Genomic DNA, 22,806 nt, shown 5'->3' on the forward strand with positions numbered 1-22,806 from the left:
AGTTAGCACATAAATTATAACTGTACTACCTCCAAATTTTCATGAACAGAAAATACAGGGAAGTGTTTGTATCCTATACATATGAAAGATATTTCTATTTGAAGTTTTCTAAAGATAATTTTTATGTATTTAATTGTCCATCAGCAACTCTACCTTTGTGAAATGGGAAAGATAACAAGGCTGTCTCCAGAGCCCCAGGAAAAGTCTGAAATTGATTTTCATTACCTGTAATTATGCCTAGAGCTCACTCTTGAGCAGCTAAAGACACAACTTTAGGACTTAGAATTAGAGAAAGTGATGGGTTTTCCCAAAAGAATAGAATAGTCAACGAGAACAATCAACAAATACCTGCTATAGCCTTTGACTGTGAATGCACATTAACATTTTCTTTTATTGAGACAGAGTCTTGCACTGTCGCCCAAGCTGGAGTGCAGTGGCATGATCTCTGTTCATCGCAACCTCCACCTTACAGGTTCAAGCAATTCTCGTGCCGCAGCCTCCCAAGTAGCTGGGATTACATGCGCCACCACACCTGGCTAATTCTTTTTCAAATTTTTAGTAGAGACGGGGTTTCCCCATGTTGCCTAGGCTGGTCTGGAACTCCTGACCTCAAGTTATCTGCCCGTCTCAGCCAAGTGATCTGCCCGTCTCAGTGGTTACAGGCATGAGCCACCACGCACAGCCACATTAGTGTTTTCTTATGTTCACTTATAATTCAACTTTGGAGAACGTTGCCTTCTTCCCCAGGGATACCACTGTCAAAGAGACAAATATGGAGAGGTGCAGAAAGAAAGACATAGCTCATAATCTTCCAGAAACATCTATCACTTATGATAATCCATGTTGCAAAGGTGTTCCAGACTGACCACTTACAAACCCAACTAACCAATCTACTTTTAAAATAAGTAAATAAAAAAAGGAGGATTTATCTTTATCATGTTCACCCTCATAACAAATTATCTTCCCTCCTTGAAATAGCATACTTTAAAAAACAGTGGTTGGGCCAGGCATGGTGGCTCACACCTGTAATTCCAGCACTTTGGGAGGCCAAGGCAGGTGGATCACTTGAGCTCAGGTGTTCAAGACCAACCTGGGCAACATGGCAAAACCTCATCTCTACAAAAAATACAAAAATTAGCTGGGCGTGGTGATGTGCACCTGTAGTCCCAGCTACTCAGGAGGCTGAGGTGGGAGGATCACTTTACCCCAGGAGTTGAGGCTGCAGTGAGCCGTGTTCGTGCCACTACACTCCAACCTGGGTGATAAAGTGACACCTTGTCTCCAAAACAAAACAAGACAAAACACTGTTTGTATATAAAACCTAAAATCATACGACTCTTATGAGAAAACATAGGGGTAAATCTTCATGATCTTGAATTTGGCAATATATTCTTAAATATGATATCAAAATTACAAGCAACAACAACAAAAGATAAATTGGATTTAATCAAAATTAGAAGTTTCTGCATCCAAGAATGTTACCAAGAAAATGAAAAGATGCCTATAGAATGGAAGAAAATATTTGCAAATAATATATCTAATAAGGATCTAGTATCCAGAATATAAACAACTTTTATAACTCAACAACAAAAAGACAAACAATCCAGTTGGAAAATGGGCAAAGGGCTTGAATAGACAATTTCCCAAATAAGTTATACAGATGGCCAGTAAACTCATGAAAAGATGCTGAACATCATTAGTCATTAGGGGAATGCAAATCAAAACCACAATGAGATACCACTTCATATTTACTAGGATGACCATAATGGGGTGGGGGGAACTGAAAAATAACAAGGGCTGGCAAAGGTATAGAAAAATTAGAACCCTCATACATTGCTGGTGGGAGCATAAAATGGTTTAGCCACTGTGGGAAGTAGTTTGGCAGTTCCTCAAAAAGTTAAACAGAATTACCATATGACCCAGCAGTTCCACTCCTTGGTATATAGAATTGAAAACGCAACTCAAGTAAGTATGTGTGTGAGCATGTTCATAGTAGCATTATTCACAATAACCGAATGGCAGAAACAGCCCAGATGTCTATCAAGTGATGAGTGGATAAACCAGTTGTAGCATATACATACAGTGAAATATTATTCATCCATGAAAGTGAATGAGGCACTAATAAACTCTACAATGTGATTGAACCTCAAAAACATTACGCAAAGTGAAAGAAGCCAGACAAAAACAGTCACATATTGTACATTTCCATTTATAGGAAATACTCAGAATAGGTAAGTCTACAGAGACAGGACACAGATTGGTGTTCTGGGGCTGGGTTGAAAGTAATACGGGCAGCTACTGATTAACAGGTACAAGATTACTTTGGTGGTGATAAAAATGCTTTGGGACTAGATAGAAATCGTGGTTGCATAACATTGTGTCTGAACTAAATGCCACTGCATTGTTCCCTTTAAATGGCTGGCTTTATGTGAATTTCACCCCAACAGAAAAAAAAAAAACAGTTTGCCTCTTCACACAGAAAAGATAGTAAATGGTGTAAAAGAAAACACACTTGGGGCTGGTCGCAGTGGCTCACGCCTGTAATCCCAGGACTTTGGGAAGCTGAGGTGGACAGATTGCTTGAGGCCAAGAATTCGAGACCAGCCTGGCTAACATGGTGAAAACTCATCTCCACTAAAAATACAAAAATTAGCTGGGCGTCGTGGTGTGTGCCTGTAATCCCAGCTCCTCAGAAGGCTGAGGCACAAGACTCACCCGGGAGGCAGATGTTGCAGTGAGCCAAGATCATGCCACTGCACTCCAGCCTGGGCAACAGAGCAAGACTCTATCTCAAAAGAAAAAAAGAAAGAAAGAAAAAGCACTTGGATTTTTTTTTCCCGTTGCTATGAGATAAGTAATATTCACCCTGGGGTCTTCTTGTCCATGCATCCTTGGATACATATGGAGGAGAGCTTCAGAATAGCAAAATTAAGGGCGGGGCACTGGCTCTTGCCTATAATTCAAGCACTTTGGGAGGCCAAGGTAGGAGCATCACTTGAGGCCAGGAGTTCAAGATTAGCCTGAGCAACAGAGCAAAACCTCGTCCCTTCAAAATAAAATAATTAGCCAGGCATGGTGGCACGTGCCTGTACGTGGGAGGCTGAGGTGGAAGGATCACTTGAGGCCAGGAGCTCAAGGCTGAAGTGAGCCATGATTATACCACTGCACTCCAGGCTGGACAGCAGAGCAAGACCCTGTCTCAAAAAAAAAAAAAACATATATATTATATAGAATTAGACAAAGGCTTTCCTACAGACTATGTTATCTTTATATGTCATTTTAAAATTGCATATAGTGTTCATAAAATAAAATTCTATCAAATAAGTATTCAAGGATTGTAGCAAAATTTGGAAAAGTAATTTCTATCTCAAGTAGCCTTTTTACCTGTTTATTATTACCAAAAAATGAGGCCTAGTGGGCATTTCAGGGAGACTCAACACAGAGCGTGCAGTGTGTGTGGTTGAGGAGGAAGGGTTGTAATAACTTGATTTATTTTTGTTGTAAATCATATGGTAACCTTTCCAACCAAGTCAAGACATTCCTTTAAACAATAAACTGATATTTGTACCACTCAATATCACATTGTAAATAAACCATCGACTAGCAATGATAAAGGCAAGATTGTATCTAAGGGAGATATTTTATTTGCTTTCACTTGGAATTGGCTTTGTGTTCTAAAATTTGAACAACTGCATTTCTGTATGAAAATTTCCAGGACAAGTATTTATCTAACCAACTGCTATTAAACTAGTGAGTCAACATTGTTGTTTGTAGAGTCATTTTTACAATGATAATCTGATTTGTATCTATAAAAACTCTGTAAGCTAAAGTGACTTTTTTGGTATATTTCAAAAAAGAAGAAAAACACCCTTTTTGTTTAGATGCAGCCAAATTTAATATATTTTGATGTGGATAGATTTCACAGTGAATGGTTTCTTTTATATTTTAGAAATTATCTTGGCTAGCACTTAAAATAAGTTTATATGGAATAAATATTATTTATGTGCTTTATCACAACATGTTATTTTTTGTTTTTGACAGGTAGCCCTATAGTTTTTCCAAATATTTTTTCTGTTAAATGATGCAATAACAGCAAAAAGTTATGTCATTTTAGATTTTGCTTTTTAAATGAGAATGCTTACTGCAAAATACATGCCAGTTCTACAGAGCTCTTTTGAGAACCTAAGAGTCAGCGATATGAGAAACCTCTTGTATTACAGATATCTACAGTAGACTGTGTCCAGGAGATTCAAGACAGCAACCCTGCAAAATGTTTTGCTGAAAAGGAGTCTTGTGGTCAATTAAATTTCAGACATTTTGTGTTTGATATCCCTCTTAGAGAAGGGCAGTGCATGTTAGCATATTAAACCTCCGAGGAGTCCTGCCCTCAAGACTCTGCAGAAAGAAGCATGTTTCGCTTGGTATAACTCAGCATTTCCTGAAGACATTGGCAGTGAGGGCCTCAGTTTTGCTGACTTAGTAACTCTTTCTGCTGGAGTGATCTGAGGAGCAGTCTTGAGGGATGCTAGAGTTGATAATCTCTGAAGTCCTTTCTGGTGTACAATTTTAGCGTTCTGGTATTGAATCTAACCCACCATTTCTCAGTCAGATTAATATAAAGTTACCATTTATCCCATTCTTTCTTTTTTTTTATTTTTAATGTATCCAATTGCATAGGCTGTAAACAAAATGGCACCAAGCTTGGAGATGTTATCCTTCCACCCTGGGCAAAAGGGGACCCACGAGAATTCATCAGAGTCCATCGTGAGGTAATGGAAGTACACTTTACAATTGAAGTTGAATTTCATTTGGTCATTGAACATAATACAAAGACAGGGCCTCTAGCAGAGTACCACCTGTTTGTTACTAATACAGCCAGGTCCCCTTATCTACAGGGGATACATCCCAAGAACCCCAGTTGATGCCTGAAACCAGGAATAGTACCAAACCCTATATATATATATATAAACTATGTATTTTCCTATACATATATAGCTCTGATAAAGGTTAATTTTTATATTAGGCATAGTAAGAGATTAAGAATAATAATAAAATAGAACAATCATAACAACCTACTAAGAGCTATGTGAATGTGATCTCTGTCTCTCACTCTCATAAATATAATAATATTTTCAAACCATGGTTTACTGCAGGTAACTGAAACCTCAGAAAGTGAAACCACAAATAAGAGGGGACTACTATGTTGTTTTTATGATTTTTAGTTATTTTAGTTCCTATTAACCACTTACCAAGGTTTTTCTAGTCTCTGAGCAAGTAATAGAAGTCAGCCAGTGACTAAACCTATGTTTGAAATTACAGGCTTTGGAGTGTGATTACGTGAGTGCCCATCTACATGAGTGGATTGACTTAATCTTCGGTTATAAACAGCAAGGCCCTGCTGCAGTAGAAGCTGTAAATGTCTTCCATCATCTTTTTTATGAGGGTCAAGTGGATATCTACAACATCAATGACCCACTAAAGGAGACAGCCACAATTGGGTTCATTAATAACTTCGGTCAGATCCCTAAACAGGTATGGGTGTTTTTTTCTTATCATTGATGTACTCTGTTTCATTTTGTAACATTTCTCTAGATTGTAGATTACCACAAAATAATTAAGTTTAGATTAACTTAATAAAGAGCCATAAATATCACCTAGGATTTCAATAGATTCCTAGATTGTTGCTTTTTTCTCACTCTCACAGTCCAGATAAATAAAAATTTTTGTTTAAAGAGAATTATCCCTTACAGACTAATGCAGGGTATGCTTTCTTAAACCTCCATAAGATGTAACAGGAGGGGCCTTATAGGCCACGTACAGAGAGACAAGGTTTTGTCTGGAGGCCAGTGGGAAACCAGTGCTGATTTTAGGCAGAGAAATGACATGGTCATATTTAAACTTTAGAAGTTCATTCTGGCCTCAGTCAGAATAAACTGCTCTATGCATGCCTCTCTCTCTCTCTCTCTCTCTCTGTCTCTCTCTCTCTCTCTCTCTCTATCTATCTCTCTCTGTCTCTCTGTGTGTGTGTGTATGTCTGTCACACACACGCACACACACACACACACACACACTGGGGACCCAAATGGGGAGCGGAAGACCACTAAGAAAGCTATTGTGGTAGTTCAGAGAACAGATGATGATGGATTGGGTTAGATTGTTGACATAGGCCTAATAAGTGCTGTGCTGTGAGAGCACGTGCCATAGGAGTGCCTAGGACACGCAATAGCTGCCCTCACCACCTTCTGGAACTTGGAGAGGAAGACCAAGATCTAAGCCTCTCAGCACCCAGATACTGTAGGCCTGTTTCATGTTCAGTGATGAGCAAACCTCCATGAAGAGACCTCATCCCTTCTCTCATCCCCATTGTCCGAGGTATGGCAGGAGGGCTGGGTGCACCAGAAGTAACTGCAGCACTTCTCCACAGTGTGGAGAAGGCACACTTTGACGAGCTGGTGAGGCCACCCACCTTTACTAAGTACCAGTGGCTCATACTTTGATCCTGGCTACCTCCTCTGTTCCTGCTTTAGATGTCTCTACGGACTCCCTTTTTGTAGGTTAACTTGAGGTTTCCAGGGTTGACACTTGAGAACACACAAAACCATGGCTCATCTCTTTATATCTTTATATAGAAAAGCCATGATAGATAGCAGGACATGCTGTAACTGTACCATTCACAATGCAGTCTGATCCCCTAGCAATGTGATCCCCTAATAAAAGAAACATGTTTACTTTTATTTTTATTTATTTTTATTTTATAGAGATAGAGTCTCACTGTGTTGCCCAGGCTGGTCTTGAACTCCTAGACTCAAGCAGTCCTCACACCTCAGCTACCAAAGTGCTGGGATTACAGGCATGAGCTACGGCGCCTGGCCATGTTTACTTTTAAAGCAAAATGCTTGCTGATAAATTATTCACAGTTGAAGAATATTAGCTATACCTTTATTTAGTTAACTTTTTTCTTTTTCCTGAGAGTTACAAGGGCTGGAGCCATCTTTCATACCCTAGGGGAAATACATATTCTGAACATAAAAATCAAGACACTTGCACTGTTGCAGGATTTTTGTGCTACTTTGAAGTAGAAGAGGCCAGAAGTCTGGGAAGTATCGTTTGGATGCCAACATATTTCTGGGACACACATTGAGTAATAGAGGGTACTTTCAAGTAAAGCCATCCTCAGAAATGTAGGTTTTATGGTCATCATCTCCATACATCATTATATACCCGCAGCCTGGCACAGTGCTCTCTCCTTAGGTCCTCACGTAAAAGTGCTTCAGTAAATGCACATTCATGAAAGTGCTTTAAAACTATGTATCTTTATAGAAGCCTGATCTTATAGTCCTTTATGTAGATAAAATAGGAATAAAACATTTAAAGATTTGAGAGTCTGGAATGTGTATCTTCCTCTGCACGAAGAATTTTTTCTGTTTTTTTCTCTTGGAAACCCCAAATATCTAATTTACAAAGTGTGATGGTGTCGTATTTATCTTAAATCTCATTTCATTTAAAGTTTTTCAGATCTCCTCCTCAAATACTAGTTTTCCAACAGAAACTACTCTATGCCTGTCTCAAAGATTTACAATAATTGAAAAATAGTAATCTTAAATGTACTTTTTTTTTTTTTTTTTTTTTTTTTTGAGACAGAGTCTCGCTTTGTTGCCCCAGGCTGGAGTGCAGTGGCGCCATCTCGGCTCACTGCAACCTCCACCTCCTGGGTTCAAGCGATTCTCCTGCCTCACCCTCCCAAGTAGCTGGAACTACAGGTGTGTACCACCACGCCCAACTAATTTTTGTATTTTTAGTAGAGACGGGTTTCGCCATATTGCCCAGGCTGGTCTCGAACTCCTGACCTCATGATCCGCCTGCCTCAGTCTCCCAAAGTGCTGGGATTACAGGCATGAGCCACCTCACCCAGCCATTAATATTTTTAATCCTGTAGAAATACAGAATGACGATGTAGCACATTTTTGTTTTCTTTTTTCCCTTTACAACATAGCAAAGCACAAAGAAGATGATAATATTCACACTTTCAGCAAATCAGTAGCACCTTTTTAGGACACCAAAATGATATTTCTAAATCACATAAAGGCCACATTGAAACCAGAAATAATCCAACTAGATAGAGTGTCTGCCTGCCTTCGATGGCACAGAATGGTATTAGGCTACTAAGAGTTAACTTTTGAATATCATTGGAAAATAATTGTCAATCAACTGTAGATTGACTTTCTTTGAGAAAGTTATTGTGAATTCAGCTTAGCATAGAACAAGACAATAGCCCATGCTTTAGTATCATAGTCCTGTCCCTGCTTATTCAGGTGTGAGTTCTCTGGCCACCTTCATAGCGTCTTTGAATCTCTTTCCTCGGGTGTAAAATGAGGATAATATAGTACCTAATAGTTCTTGTGAACCTTAATTGAAATAAGAACACAATGCCTGGCATATAAAAGGGCTTATAAGTGTTATCTTTCATTATAAAGTAAGTCATCTTCTTTCATACCAGTTATTTAAAAAACCTCATCCACCAAAGCGAGTGAGAAGTCGACTCAATGGAGACAATGCAGGAATCTCTGTCCTACCAGGATCTACAAGTGACAAGATCTTTTTTCATCATCTAGACAACTTGAGGCCTTCTCTAACACCTGTAAAAGGTAAAATAATGAGAAATAAACTTTTGATTAATGATTTAATGGGATTGTTAATAATCCCAGTTTAACAATAACAAATTTGCTTTTTGACGATAGCATAATTTGTTTAATAAGTGCCATACATTTTGTGTTAGATTACTAAATACCTACTAGTATTTATATTTTCTCTTTTTGCTTTTTTTTCTCTGTTTTCTCTTTTTGGCTTGTTGGACTTCATATCAGAAAGAACCAAACAGTCTTCTCTCTCCTCTTTAAGATAATCAAAGCTCTAAAATACCAAAACCTTGTAAATTCAACTTTATAGATAAAAAAAATTTGTCTTCATAATTTCATTCTCATTTAAATATATTCTGCCTATCCGATATATTAGTAAAAGAACATATTTTTAGTATGCCAATGAAAAGACATCTGTCTTTTATCTAATGGTATAATGGGATATCTAAAAATATTTTTTCAAGTAGGTTTTTTCCCCTTAGAATGAAAAAAAAAAAAAGTTCTGCAAAATCTTGAAGTTGTCGCTTAAAAATATCCAAGAATTGGAACAAAATCTGGTTAACTTGTGTGCCATTCTATGCCATTTGTCCTCAATACACAGACTCTGCTCTGTGCCAGCGTCAGTCACTGTTGGCGATTCTTCTGGAGTAGTCATATGGTCATCAGAGTGCAGGTGTGGAGCAAGGAGTCTGTTCCTCTGGGGAATGACATGACCTTCCTTGAGGAAGTCTAAGGTCTGGCTATAACTTGGGAGGTACTAAAGACATAGGTTTGTTGATAATCTGTGTCCCTATGACATTCTGGGGAGCATCCCAGATTACTCTGTACAACCCTAGGGAGGCAAACCTGAATGGTAGTACCCAAACCAGAGAGTGCCCAGAAATAGGAAAGCTGGAGGAAAGTCCTGCAGAGGCCCTGTTAGGTTCAACATTCCACCCAGCAGGTCTTGTAGGAGATTCAAAAGCCCAGCTCTATTTCTGAGATCATTTTTTCTCAACGTAGGTATCAGGATGCTTGATTTATATGAATATTTGAAATTATCATGCTCTATGAGATAATGACATTAGTTTTTCCTGTTCCTGTCCTAATACCATGATTTCTTTTTTCTAGAACTCAAAGAACCTGTAGGACAAATCGTATGTACAGATAAAGGTATTCTTGCGGTGGAACAGAATAAGGTTCTTATCCCACCAACCTGGAATAAAACTTTTGCTTGGGGCTATGCAGACCTCAGTTGCAGACTGGGAACCTATGAGTCAGACAAGGTTTGCATTATTTCCTGCCTACTCATTTAATATTGCTCTTTTGTGGTCTGGCTATCCTATATGACTAATAGGGTTGGGGAGAACCCAGTCCAAGGGCTTGTCAGCTGTTCCTCCAAAGCCCAAAAGAAAAGTGAGCTTTCCTATTTGGGGAAAGGAGAGCTTCACTGAATGAGAGCAGGATAAAGGAGCTCATAGAGATGTCATGTTCCCTGCAGAACAAGCCTCTTTTGCAAAGTTGTGTAATAGGGGCTAGCAGTTTCCTTCTCACTCAAAGAATTCCTCTGAGAGATCCTAGCCAGCAAGGAGCGCTCAGCATTTCTGTCAACCAGAATAGCCTCCTTTTGATGAGTCACCATCTGGCCCACTTTTCATTTTAGTGCTCCAAACAAGCTGGCAGAAAACCTGTTGCTCCATCCCACAAGAAGCAACAGCAACTGTTTTGGGTCCCATAAGTACCTCTTGGAGAGACAATCCTTAGTGATCCTTTAGTGCCCTGTGTTTGCCCTCCAACAGTCCCTTCCCAAATGCAAGACGAAAAGAATCTGCATAGTCTGTTATGTTGCTTTGTAACACGATTCCATTTTGTTGATGTTCTCCTTAGCAGCAGTTGTGCTCTCTTTTCACATTCTGTCTACAGCAAATGCATCCTTTTGCCACATTGTCCCCTGCACCTTCCATAGATCACACAATTTGAGCATCACTTTCCCACTCTGGAGAAACCAGAGACCCCCATTATGAGCAAAGTCCTTTTTGGTTATGGCTTTCAGCAGCAACAATAGTTTGGAGGCGGTAGGGGTAGTTCAGGGTAGAGATTCAGTGGATATGCTTCTGAACTAAAGCTAGCTCAGAACATGAGCCGCTATTTGCTGGTGAGGTGCCTGCACCTTCACTCAATTCTGCTCCTTGAGTTTCAGAAGTTTGTGTAGTACTTAACAGCATGTGTGTCTCACATCCGTTTTACTTTACAGGCCATGACTGTTTATGAATGCTTGTCTGAGTGGGGCCAGATTCTCTGTGCAATCTGCCCCAACCCCAAGCTGGTCATCACGGGTGGAACAAGCACGGTTGTGTGTGTGTGGGAGATGGGCACCTCCAAAGAAAAGGCCAAGACCGTCACCCTCAAACAGGTAAGAGAGAACATAGAAAATGCCAAGAGGGACATAGTCCATCTCCTGTGCCTACACCCTGTAGGAAGTAAAAAGCTTCCTTAATTCTGAGGTACTTCAGATATAATGGACAAAACCAAAGTGACGTTCTGTTGCTAGAAATACTTTTTTGAAAAAAAAAGGAAATCAGAATAGGTTGTTTCTAACAATGATCTAAGCCGGTCCCTTTGTTAAAATCTGAAGAAAGTTATCTTTAGGTAACATATATTTCAGTGTATTTAAGTAATATAAATGCAAAAGTCTAAATTGAATTTTTGCAAACTGAATTATGTTTGCTATTGACTCATATTAATTTCCTTCCAGGGTGATTTCCATTTATCTGCCACTAAATTCTTTATTTTTTGTTTCTCTCTTTTCTCATTTGTCATATACTTAAGGATATGCCAAACTCATGAATATATTCAGTAGAGCCCTTGATGATTTAATTAACGAGTATTTCTGATTGTCTGTTACATACATGATTCTATTATTAATTTTTAAAGCAAGAGTCCTTTTATAATTAAGCCATTTCTTAATATTTGATCTGTGAGAGAACTTACCATAAGGTATTTTTTAAATAAGGAGCATATATCTAAGTATTTTTAATGATATAAATTTGAAAAATAATGTAACAATACCACTTATCAATTATTGAGCACCTCTATTTCAGGGGACTGTGTTGAGTATTCTACAGATACAAAACTCTAGTCGACACAATTCTACAAGGTAGTTATTAGCCCCATTTTACCCCTGAAGAAGACACAGGTTAGAGTGGTCAAGACACAAGTCTAAAGTCACATGTAGCAGTAAAGCTATAATTTAAATTAAGTTCTGTCTGACTTCAAAGCTATTATAAAGCCAAACTCAAACAGTGGTGTCATAAATACCTATAGAAAAAAATTGAACCCCTGTTCAGTATAAAACTGAATCATCTGTATAGGCCAGAAACTTCACAGAGTTGCTGGGTCCTGAGGCAAGCCATATAAAGAGGGAGAAAGTCTTGAAGTGAATAGATTACAAGGTTAATAGTACATTTTGCTGATTCAAATTCTGCTTAAAAATATTTTCCATTTAGAAAATGCACTTTGAAAGTAATGTGCCAGGAAAAAGGACTTCCTGCTTAAAATAGTTTCCTGGGGTTTGCTAAGCATGCAATAAAGATGTCTATATGACCAAAATTTTAAGCCAACTCTTTTTTTATATTATGCACACACACACATATATATACTTCATGTGTATACACAGATAGTTTTCTCTCTCAAAAGTATTAAAAAATTTATCAACCTTCAATCTGTAAAAAATACCTACTCTACATGATAGCAAAATCTCTCCTCCAAGTTTACACTGATTTACACCCAAGGCTTTCCCTAAATGTACAATAGGAGGCAACCTCTTACATCCTAGTGTGGAAGGCGGCAGATGAAGCCAACTCATTATTAAGCGGATATATTTTTCTGCCAGGGCAGATGGCCCATTCTAAGTACTTAGGAACTACTAACAGTAATCTAAATCTTTTTCTTCAGAATATTTACTTATTTTCACACATTGCCATTTCCTTGGGTCCTTTTTCTCTTCATATTCCAGCAAAAGAGGGAAGTTCTTTTTCTAGTTTAAAGAAAGAATTCCTCTCAGGCACAGATACTCAGATATCTCCGATTGGCAGCAGGACTTCAGCATGTTGACGCCTCAGGACTACATTCTCGCTTTGTCTATTGTAGACCACGTGTTACAGCCATGTGGTTCTCACAGTTTATGCATTTTTTTTTTAAAAAATTCATTCAATTGTAATTCTTTAGAATGGTCTGAACAGGAGTTTGTGGCATAAAAGAATGGATATAGAGTTGAAATTCTGTATTTTTGATGCCCATAATCAATACATCTCTACATAAAAATGGTATAAAGAAACCCAGGCTGGGTTGTGGTTGTCATTCCTTCTTCCTTCTAAGATCCTGGCCCAACTCCAGGAAAGAACTAATGTGAAAATAAAGAGCCTCCAGAGTGCTCCAGGCTTCTCTCTACCCCCGTGGGCTGAGGCAAGGGCAGTCAGCAGGAGGAGAAAGAAGGTCTGCCTTCCAGACTCTCCAGACACCACTGCTCAAGTCACCTACTACCTAGCATGCGTGCCACTGCTTCCTGATGCATCCAGGAGCTTCTGGAGTCACTGTGGAACCCTGTCACTGAGATCAACCTGATTTTGTTTGTTTGTTCTCATTCGTAGGCCTTACTGGGCCACACTGATACCGTCACCTGCGCCACAGCATCATTAGCCTATCACATAATTGTCAGTGGGTCCCGTGATCGAACCTGTATCATTTGGGATTTGAACAAACTGTCATTTCTAACCCAGCTTCGAGGGCATCGAGCTCCAGTTTCTGCTCTTTGTATCAATGAATTAACAGTAAGTAGTAAATTGCCCACTTATGTTTAGGTAAACAAGTAGTCTTGGCCAAACTCAATTAAAAATGGTGGGGCTCAGGGGAACATGTCTGAGTTGCAGCTGCTCAGGAGGCTACCACAGGAGGATTAGTTGAGCCCAGGACTTCTGGGCTGTAGGCACTATACCCATCAGGTGTCTGCACTAAGGTCAGCACCGATTTGGTGACCTCCTGAAAGTCAGAGACCACCAAGTTGCCTAAGGAGGGGTGAACCAACTCAGGTTGGAAATGGAGCAGATCAAAATTCCCATGCTGATCAGTGGTGGGCTGTGCCTGTGATAGCCATTGCACTCCAGCCTGGGAAACAGCAAAACACTGTCTCTTAAAAAAATAAATAAATTTTTCTTCTAAAAAAATGACTCATTGTTTTTGAAGTTGATAGATACTCATTTTATAAAAGTTACTACCTTTTCTTTGATTTAGTGTTGTTTGAAAAGCAAATAGATGTTAAAGTTTGTAATCCAGAGAGCAGTTTTGTCTTAAAATCCATTCACTGCTCCATGCAGTAGAGAGAACAAAATTTGATTAAAATAAAACAAAGCTTTCTAGAATATGTTTTTTTAAAAAACAGGAAATTTGTAGGATTTGTTAAGAATGTTAGAAATTGGCCGGGCGTGGTGGCTCATGCCTGTAATCCCAGCACTTTGGGAGGTCAGTGCAGGCGGATCATTTGAGGTCAGGAGTTCCAGACCAGCCTGGCCAACATGGTGAAACTCCGTCTCTACTAAAAATTAAAAAATTAGCCGGGCTGGTGGTGGGTGCCTTTAATCCCAGCTATTTGGGAGGATGAGGCAGGAGAACTGCTTGAACCCGGGAGGTGGAGATGGCAGTGAGCCGAGATCGCTCCACTGCACTCCAGCCTGGACAATAGAGTGAGACTCAGTCTCAAAAAAAAGAAGAAGAAGGTTAGGAATGTGTTGAAAATTTTAATAAATTATAGTCAGAGTATGGAAAGTAAAAAGGGTGACATTTGGGTACCCAAACAAGAGAAAAATTCTTATATAGCTATTTTCAAAACAGATCCAGAAGTTATCAAAAGATGCTGTTTTCAGAAATAAATAGTTCATATACAAATAAATGAAAGAAGTCAAATAAAATAAATGCCCTCATCTAGGATCCCTCTACACATACCAAGCCTACCTGAAGCAGACGAGGGGATTCATTGCTAAGATGGTCTTGAAACAGGGGAAGCTTGAGGGCAGGTTTACAGAGACTAAGGCCTCACAAGCTTATCGCATTAGTAAGTTGATGATGTGTGTCGCATTAGTAAGTAGATGATGTGTGTCAGCATGTAGGTGATGCCCCATATACAAATCCGTCTTGGGAGTCGACAGGAACCCACCCAAGCCTCATCGCCTCTTAGCTATACATATCCATTGCCACCTTACCCTCACCCCTACCACAGGGCCATCCTTCATGACACAGAACAGTTCTAGCCATGTCATTGAGTGACATTCACACCATCACCTACACAGACAGCTTTCCTCTTGAAGGATGCTGCATCTTTGATTTCTACCAGAAGTTACTCAGTATTAACACTTTTAGTCAACTATCTTGTAGTCACTTATTAAAAAAGGAAAAAGAAAGGAATTCACTTATAGTTGTCAATCACTTAGAGTGTTTGATTAATAATGGCAGATGTACTCAGGTTGAGAATGAGTGGGGGACATGCAAGGGTAGAAGAGTCAAATTTGTTTTTGTTTTTGTTTTTTGGGGTTTTATTTATTTATTTATTTATTTTGAGACGGAGTCTCGCTCTTTTGCCCAGGCCTGACTGAAGTGGTGCTATCTCGGCTCAGTGCAAGCTCCACCTCCCGGGTTCACGCCATTCTCCTGCCTCAGCCTCCTGAGTAGCTGGGATTACAGGTGCCCACCACCGCGCCCGGCTAATTTTTTTGTATTTTTAGTAGAGACGGGGTTTCACCGTGTTAGTGAAGATGGTCTCGATCTCCTGACCTCGTGATCTGCCCGCCTCGGCCTCCAAATTTGTTTTTTCTGTCTGAAAGGTTTAAGAGGTTTTCAGAACAACACCTTGGGTTGGTCCTGCAGACATTTGAACCAAAAGAGCTTTACAAAAATGTGGGTGCTGTAGAACTGCTCTTATGCAGCAGTGTTGAGTCAGATGCTTAATCCATTATTTGGAGCACTTTGTTTCGGGGTTGTTCTTAACTTAAATACTGATAATTTTATTATATAGCCAGTTGTTATTTGAGCCAGTGTACACTAGTGGATTGCAATATTTGCTGCAAATACTACAAAAGCAGTGTTTTCTTTTTAAGATGCTTTTGTAATATCTTAATAAGTCATGAAAAGATTTCTATTTCTGTTGTGTTTCTCCAACCAATATCAAGCCTGCTTTACTTCAGTTTACACTTCAGGCCAAAGCCACTTTGCCTTTAATTCTTCTTATGTCTCTGCCCTCATAACAACAGGATTTACTCTAATAAACTCTAATTAAGGCCCCAGAGTAACTGAAGAAGGTCTTGCCCAGTGCAGAATGGAGCAATTTTCTCTTGCAGAGACTAAAGCCACTAATTAAAACTCAGCTGCTGACACTTATAGTCAGAAATGGTTCAGTAACTGATACAGAAGCAGACACAGCAGTGCTTTGCTAAGTATTGTTTTGGTTTGGGTTTTGGTTTATTTCTTGCCATTTTGGTAGAAGAAGAGCTAGGGGGTGGGAGGAGCAAGGAGCAGCAGTAGCAAGACCAGCACAGACGGTGCAGCACAGACTGTGGATGGAACAGGCCCAGTCCTCCTCCTCACCCTACCCCAGCCTCCTCCACCTTACCTTTTTATGTGTTGATGCTGCTTTGCAGCTTCTAGTTCTCCTCTGTTTTTGCTGACCATCTTAAGACTTATGTAGGTTCTTATATATCTCCTGAGGGTACTGAACTTTACCAGGTCTTTTCTAAAGGTAATACCCAGCATTGTGACAAACAGACTATCTTAGGAATGAAAGAGGCAGCACGGTATGGTATATAAGCTTTGGCGCTATAGAAAGCTGGCTTCAAATCTCTGATGATAAATAAGTTACTTAAATTCTTTGCCCCTCACTTTCATCCTTTACAGCAGGGCTAGTGATAATCTCACAAGGTTGCTGTGTTAACTAGAACATCTGAAGTCTCCACCCCAGTGACTGGCACACAGGAGATGCTTCAGAAAGCATCCTCCTTTCTTTAACTATAGTGGGTTGTGTTCTCACCAGGTTAGGTAGAGCCCAGCCTGGTAGAATTTAAGAAAATAGGTTGTTCTTTTCTATCTTTGGATCTCATAAAAACATAAGTTATCAGCTCAGGGAGTCTTGGTTTTTACTAAGTTTGCCAAGAAGTGACCCATTTACCAGTTTCCTTTTCTCCCCCCACATTCCCCCACCCCTATTTTGAATACAGATTTTAAAATAGGATATTACAGCATTACCAAGATTGTGCCTTTTGATTTACTGAAGAAACACAACTATATCTGGATTGAAAAATGCCTCTTCTACCCTGTGGTTTTAGTGGTTGGATTCATTTTGTAAAAGTGGAGGTGGATTCCTGCCTCTAGATGAAAGGCGTAATAGATTTTGTTAATAATGGGAGGAAGAAGAGTAGTTCTTCATCTCCTCAGATGACAGGGAGCTTTCTTGTGTCGCCAGACCTTGCTCAGCAGTGTGCCAGGGACGTGAACCTGCCCTTTGTCTCCATCCGTGGTCCCTTTGGCCACTGCATCCACTCAACTGTGAATTCTTAAAGAAGCCTCTGTTCGGAGTATTTTTTTTTAAGTCAGCAAGCACTGAATTTCAGGTTACCTAAGAAATTAGCCACTAGTCTTAGGACTGAAAGGCTTTTTGAGAACTAGGCCAGGGATTCAATTTGCTTCAGAAACCAGAAGGTAATTGGAAGGGAGAAAAGAGAATGACGTTTTTCTCTCTCTTCTCAGGGGGACATTGTGTCCTGCGCTGGCACATATATCCATGTGTGGAGCATCAATGGGAACCCTATCGTGAGTGTCAACACGTTCACAGGTAGGAGCCAGCAGATCATCTGCTGCTGCATGTCAGAGATGAACGAATGGGACACGCAGAACGTCATAGTGACAGGACACTCAGATGGAGTGGTTCGGGTAAGTGAACTGAGAGAAAAACTCATTAGGATATTTGTCATCCTAGTTTACCAGAAACTTGTAGCTAATTACAGGTTAAGAACACCTGAACAAGTTGTAATGTTTAGTGAACTCTCGCTCCAGCTCAGACAGGCCTTGGCCTCTGCATTATCAGACATGAGGAACACTGGTGTCTTGGCCTCTTTTCTTCCTATTAAGTAGATCTGGTAGTGCTACTGGCCATTTGACAGCTTGACACAATGAGGTCAGTCAAACATGATTCCCATGTCACACTGGGATTGCTCAACATGCGAACTGCAGAAGTACTGGGTTTTCAGCCTGTCAAATGGCTTCGTAGGGAAAACATAGTGAGCAGGGATAAGTCTCTTCCCTACAGAGAATCACAGTGCTGGAAAACACTTCCAGGGTCCCCAGCTAGGATCCCAGATGACTGCACCTGAAGCCTAGATGTAGTTTATCCTTTTCTTAGGTTGCTATGTGCTGGGCCTCTACAGAAAATAGAGGCAATGGAGTATTCACTTTTGTAGTCTGTTGAAGTATTTGAGTTTTTCTGTCTCAGGAGATTTTTCTTTGTGCTTGTTTTTCTTCAATTGTGCTCTTTGTAAAAGCAGAGAGCAGCTGATTACCACCCTCTTTAGTCAGAGTCACATGTTGAAGCCATCAGTCCACTCCAATACCACACCCTGTACCTCACACGGTACACATCTGTGCACACACAAAAACTCACAAACACAAACACCCTGGAGTCCGCTTCCTCGACAGTGGTATTTCACACTGCTCAATCTGTGAAGCAGCATAAAATAGCTCCCTAGCCAGGCACCTGGGGATTCTGTTTACTGTATGCCCTCTTGGAGATCTATAATGTGTATTATATGCAAGACTCTGAGAGGTTTTTGTAGGAAACAAAAAAGTTTACTTAGTTGAACTATGTTTTTGTTTTGTTTTTGAGACAGAGTGAGTTGCTCTGTCGCCCAGGCTGGAGTGTAGTGGTGCAATCTCGGCTTACTGAAACCTCTGCCTCCCAAGTTCAAGCAATTCTCCTGCCTCAGCCTCCCAAGTAGCTGGAATTACAAGCATGCACTGCTATGCCCGGCTAATTTTTGTACTTCTAGTAGAGACAGGGTTTCACCATGTTGACCTGGCTGGTCTCAAACTCCTGACCTCAAATGATCCACCCATCTTGGCTTCCCAAAGTGCTGGGATTATAGGCAGCACTACACCTGGCCTGAACCATGTTTTTAAACTAATATGACTATAATCTTTTTCCCTGTACTTTGAAACAGCCATTGTGTGCAGGCAGCCCGCTGCCACATCTTCCAAGATATGGGAAATCTAAGTGTATAACATGATGGAAATTAAGTTATCTGTTAACCCTGACAGTCTCTCTTCATTGAGTAATGTAAATTGGTTCCTTAATCTGTTTAACTTTTTAATTTTTGTACTTATTTAAATTTAGTTTTGGAGAATGGAATTTTTGCAAGTTCCTGAAACACCAGCTCCTGAGCCTGCTGAAGTCCTAGAAATGCAGGAAGACTGTCCAGAAGCACAAATAGGTATTTAATACTTTCTAAAAATGACTCAAATCGTTTTCATATTTCTTTTAAGTCACTGTGGATAAGCTTATACCAAACAACATAAAGAGGAGCCCAAGGTTGGGCACTGCTTGGAGAAGCATGGTTGCTGCCTGTTGTGATTCCTTTGAGCAGACATGCAAGGTTTTCTCTACTTCACTGGGCAACATTCAGTGTAGTGGTGTCTTGTGGTTAACTTCCACATTCCATACTAAATATAACACTTACTTCCTAGAGTACCAAAGGCTTTGGCTTTCACTTCTGAAAACACACAACAGACGTAGAGGGCGTGCTGTTGTATAAGTCAGACAAGCCCTGCTGCACCCCAGCCCCACATTTGTTCTGCCCACCATGGGGCTGGCTTAGTGTGGACAACAGATACAATTGTGTTTGTAAACAATTAACAGAGGCAGACCAGAGTCCACAGTCAGACTTGCTTACGTTGGGGCATTAATTCACACTGAAGCCTGGTTACCTATAGTCCATTATTTGTGAAGCAATTTAAAATTTTCCAGTGAAATATAGAGATAATTGATTTCTACCCAGAATAACTGAAAGCAATGCCATAATGCCAGGGTGAGATCTGCTTTGCATTGCAGTCACTGAAGAAGCCGCCCCCTTTGATGTAGAACAGTGGGTACAAGGAACTTCCTGGAAAGGAACAAGGTTTGAAGTTTGACCTTCAGATTGTTTCTCCATGATTGGCTTTTGTGCACTGAGAATTCAGTGTGACTTTGATGATGTGAGAGAGTTAATAAAGGAAACTTAGCAAAAGGACACAAGTCACTTCTCTATATAAGCTGAAAGTAGCTTTTACTTTCCATGCCAGAGAAGAAAAAAGATCCCTTGGGCAGGACATTTTAATGTTGGTGTTATATTAGTACATGTAAATTTCTAATTACAGCCCCACCAAAAAGGTCATCTGGGTGTTTGGGGACATAAAAATTCAGTTTAATTCAATAAGTGTTTGGGGGTTACCTGTTATATGTCAGATATTGAATTAAGGGAACCAGTGAAAAGTGGGTCATTTTCCTTTCCCTTAAAAAGCTTTTAAGTAAATAACAGTGGAAGAGGAGATGAATGAGTGAGATAGAAGGGGTCAAATTCAGGGTGGAAAGATATTTGTATGTCTTTATTGTGGGTAGTCTGGCAGAAGTGGCAGGGAGAACAGCCCACAGGAAGGATTGAACAATGTAGAAGTGGTGAGATTTGTGGGCACTTGCTGGGGTGAAATGTAAACAAGCTAATGGTTCACTGGAAATTAAAGCCGCTTCCAAAGCTGCTTGTTTGCGGACCTCAGAGCTCACGATCATAAGCTGTTGGGGTGAAAACTTCATTCACATTAGTCCATTAGCCCCCTACTGAGTAGGAAGCAGGCAAATAAAGTATTTGTCTTGCTAAGAAAATAACTTTGGTGGGCTCAGTATCCTCAGGAGTTGGTTCTAAGACCTCCTTTTGATACCAAAATCTGAGAATGCTCAAGTCCCTGATATAAAATGGTGTAGGTAGTATTTGCATAAAACCTACTAACACCCTCCTGTATACCTTAAATCATCTCCAGATTACTAGCAATACAATGTAAATGCTGTGTAAATAGTTGCGATATTGTATTGTTTAGGGACTAATGACAAGGAAAAAAAATTCTGCACATGTTCGTTTGCAGACACAGTTTATTTCCCCAAATATTTTCCATCTGAGATTAATTGAATCCATGGATGTGGAACCCACAGAAATGGAGGGCCAGGTATACTTGTTTCTTATACATTTTCCCTCCAGTAGACTTTATTGCAAGAGAGTAGAGAGTTGATGTGAAGAAATGCAAAATAACAGTGAAAAGAGGAAGAAGAACAAAATTCCAAAGTAAGGCTTTCATAGAATAATTCACTAATCTTTAGCCAGATGTTGTGGCATGCAGGTGTGGTCCCAGCTACTCAGAAGGCTGAGGCGGGCAGGATTCCCTGGGCTCAGGAGGTTGAGGCTGCAGTGAGCTATGATCGCTCCACTGCACTCCAGCCTGGGTGAAAGAGCAAGATCCATGTCTGTAAAAATAAATACATAAATAAAAATTAAAAATAAGGTAATTCACTAATCTTTTAGTCATTAACCACTATATGCAATGGCCCTTTTCTCTACTATCTTGTAGAAAGAATATCCAAAAATAGCTGGGCGTGGTGGCCCATGCCTGTAATCCTAGCACCTTCGGATGCCAAAGTGGGTGGATCATTAGGTCAGGAGTTCAAGACCAGCCTGGCCAACATAGTGAAACCCCGTCTCTACTAAAAATACAAAAATTAGCCAGGTGTGGTGGCGGGTGCCTGTAGTCCTAGCTACTTCCAAGGCTGAGGCAGGAGAATCGCTTGAACCCAGGAGGCAAAGGTTGCAATGAGCCAAGATCATGCCACTGCACTCCAGCCTGGGCGACACAGCAAGATTCTGTCTCAAAAAATACATATATATATATATATATACACACACGTACGTGTGTGTGTGTGTGTGTGTGTGTGTATATATATATATATATATAAAGAATATCCAAAAGTAATCATTTAGAATGATAATTTCAAGAACTCAGGAGGCACAGAACTGTTAAAGGAGTCCAGAAAAGGGGGAGAATACTTTGAGCTGAAGGAATTGGGTGATTCAGAGACAAGAATGTTTAAGCTGTCCCTTGAAAGCTAGGTGACATCGGAACACACAGAGATTGGAAAGATGGGTCTAGGCGGCACCAGCAGCATGTGAAGAAGCTCACCTTTGGAGGAGCAGGTCTGCAGGGAGAGAGCTGGAGTGACACCATCTAGCTGCAGCACAGCAGGGAGTGTGCAGCAAAGGCAGATTCTGGCCAGATTGTGAGAGTTTGAATTCCAAGCTAAGGATTTTGGCCAAAGTTTTTAATAAACTCTTTCAGAAATTCGACTTTTTTATTTCTTTGCTCTCTGTACTCTAGCCAAAAATCCTGGCACTTACTTTCTTTTTTGTTACACTTAGCTTAAAATATTATGTCTATAGAGGCTTATAACTGGGAGAAAAAAAATACTAGCAGAACAAAGCTGGGTGTAACTTTGATGGTTCCGTATGTTCCAATTCTCTCAATGCTTCACCCAGGGCAGGAAGCCCAAGACGAGGACAGCAGTGATTCAGAAGCAGATGAGCAGAGCATCAGCCAGGACCCTAAGGACACTCCAAGCCAACCCAGCAGCACCAGCCACAGGCCCCGGGCAACCTCCTGCCGCGCAACAGCCGCCTGGTGTACTGACAGTGGCTCTGACGACTCCAGACGCTGGTCCGACCAGCTCAGTCTAGATGAGAAAGACGGCTTCGTATTTGTGAACTATTCAGAGGGCCAGACCAGAGCCCATCTGCAGGGCCCCCTTAGCCACCCCCACCCCAATCCCATTGAGGTGCGGAATTACAGCAGATTGAAACCTGGTAACTTGAAGTCTGGTATCTAATTCTCACTCCTTATATGTGGTGTGAGGGTTGGTGGATTGAGGCAGTGGGGTCTAGCTCTCCCTGGGCCCCACCCTGGATGTGCCCCGTGAGCTGGGCCACTCACACAGAATGCCTCTTTACACAGAAGCCCTCTTCAGTTTCTTCTAGTGTAAAGTGGACTTAAAAATTCTATCCTACGATGGTGTTTGCAATATGCTGGG

General features: G+C 40.4%; 1 protein-coding gene across 8 annotated transcripts in view; it reads left to right on the forward strand.

Moving 5' to 3' along the window:
- Positions 1–22,806, forward strand: part of WDFY3 (WD repeat and FYVE domain containing 3) — a 296,015-nt gene that overhangs the window by 264,322 nt on the left and 8,887 nt on the right. For all 8 annotated transcript variants that reach the window (XM_055111312.2, XM_034958524.3, XM_034958529.3 and 5 more), the window contains 9 exons: positions 4,678–4,769; positions 5,320–5,532; positions 8,498–8,645; positions 9,747–9,901; positions 10,870–11,028; positions 13,265–13,444; positions 17,403–17,585; positions 19,042–19,138; positions 22,259–22,582. In XM_055111312.2, coding sequence (XP_054967287.2) covers positions 4,678–4,769; positions 5,320–5,532; positions 8,498–8,645; positions 9,747–9,901; positions 10,870–11,028; positions 13,265–13,444; positions 17,403–17,585; positions 19,042–19,138; positions 22,259–22,582 — 1,551 coding nt within the window. The remainder of the gene's footprint in view (positions 1–4,677; positions 4,770–5,319; positions 5,533–8,497; positions 8,646–9,746; positions 9,902–10,869; positions 11,029–13,264; positions 13,445–17,402; positions 17,586–19,041; positions 19,139–22,258; positions 22,583–22,806) is intronic.

Source organism: Pan paniscus, chromosome 3, assembly GCF_029289425.2.
Source record: "Pan paniscus chromosome 3, NHGRI_mPanPan1-v2.0_pri, whole genome shotgun sequence".
Classification (NCBI taxonomy): domain Eukaryota; kingdom Metazoa; phylum Chordata; class Mammalia; order Primates; family Hominidae; genus Pan; species Pan paniscus.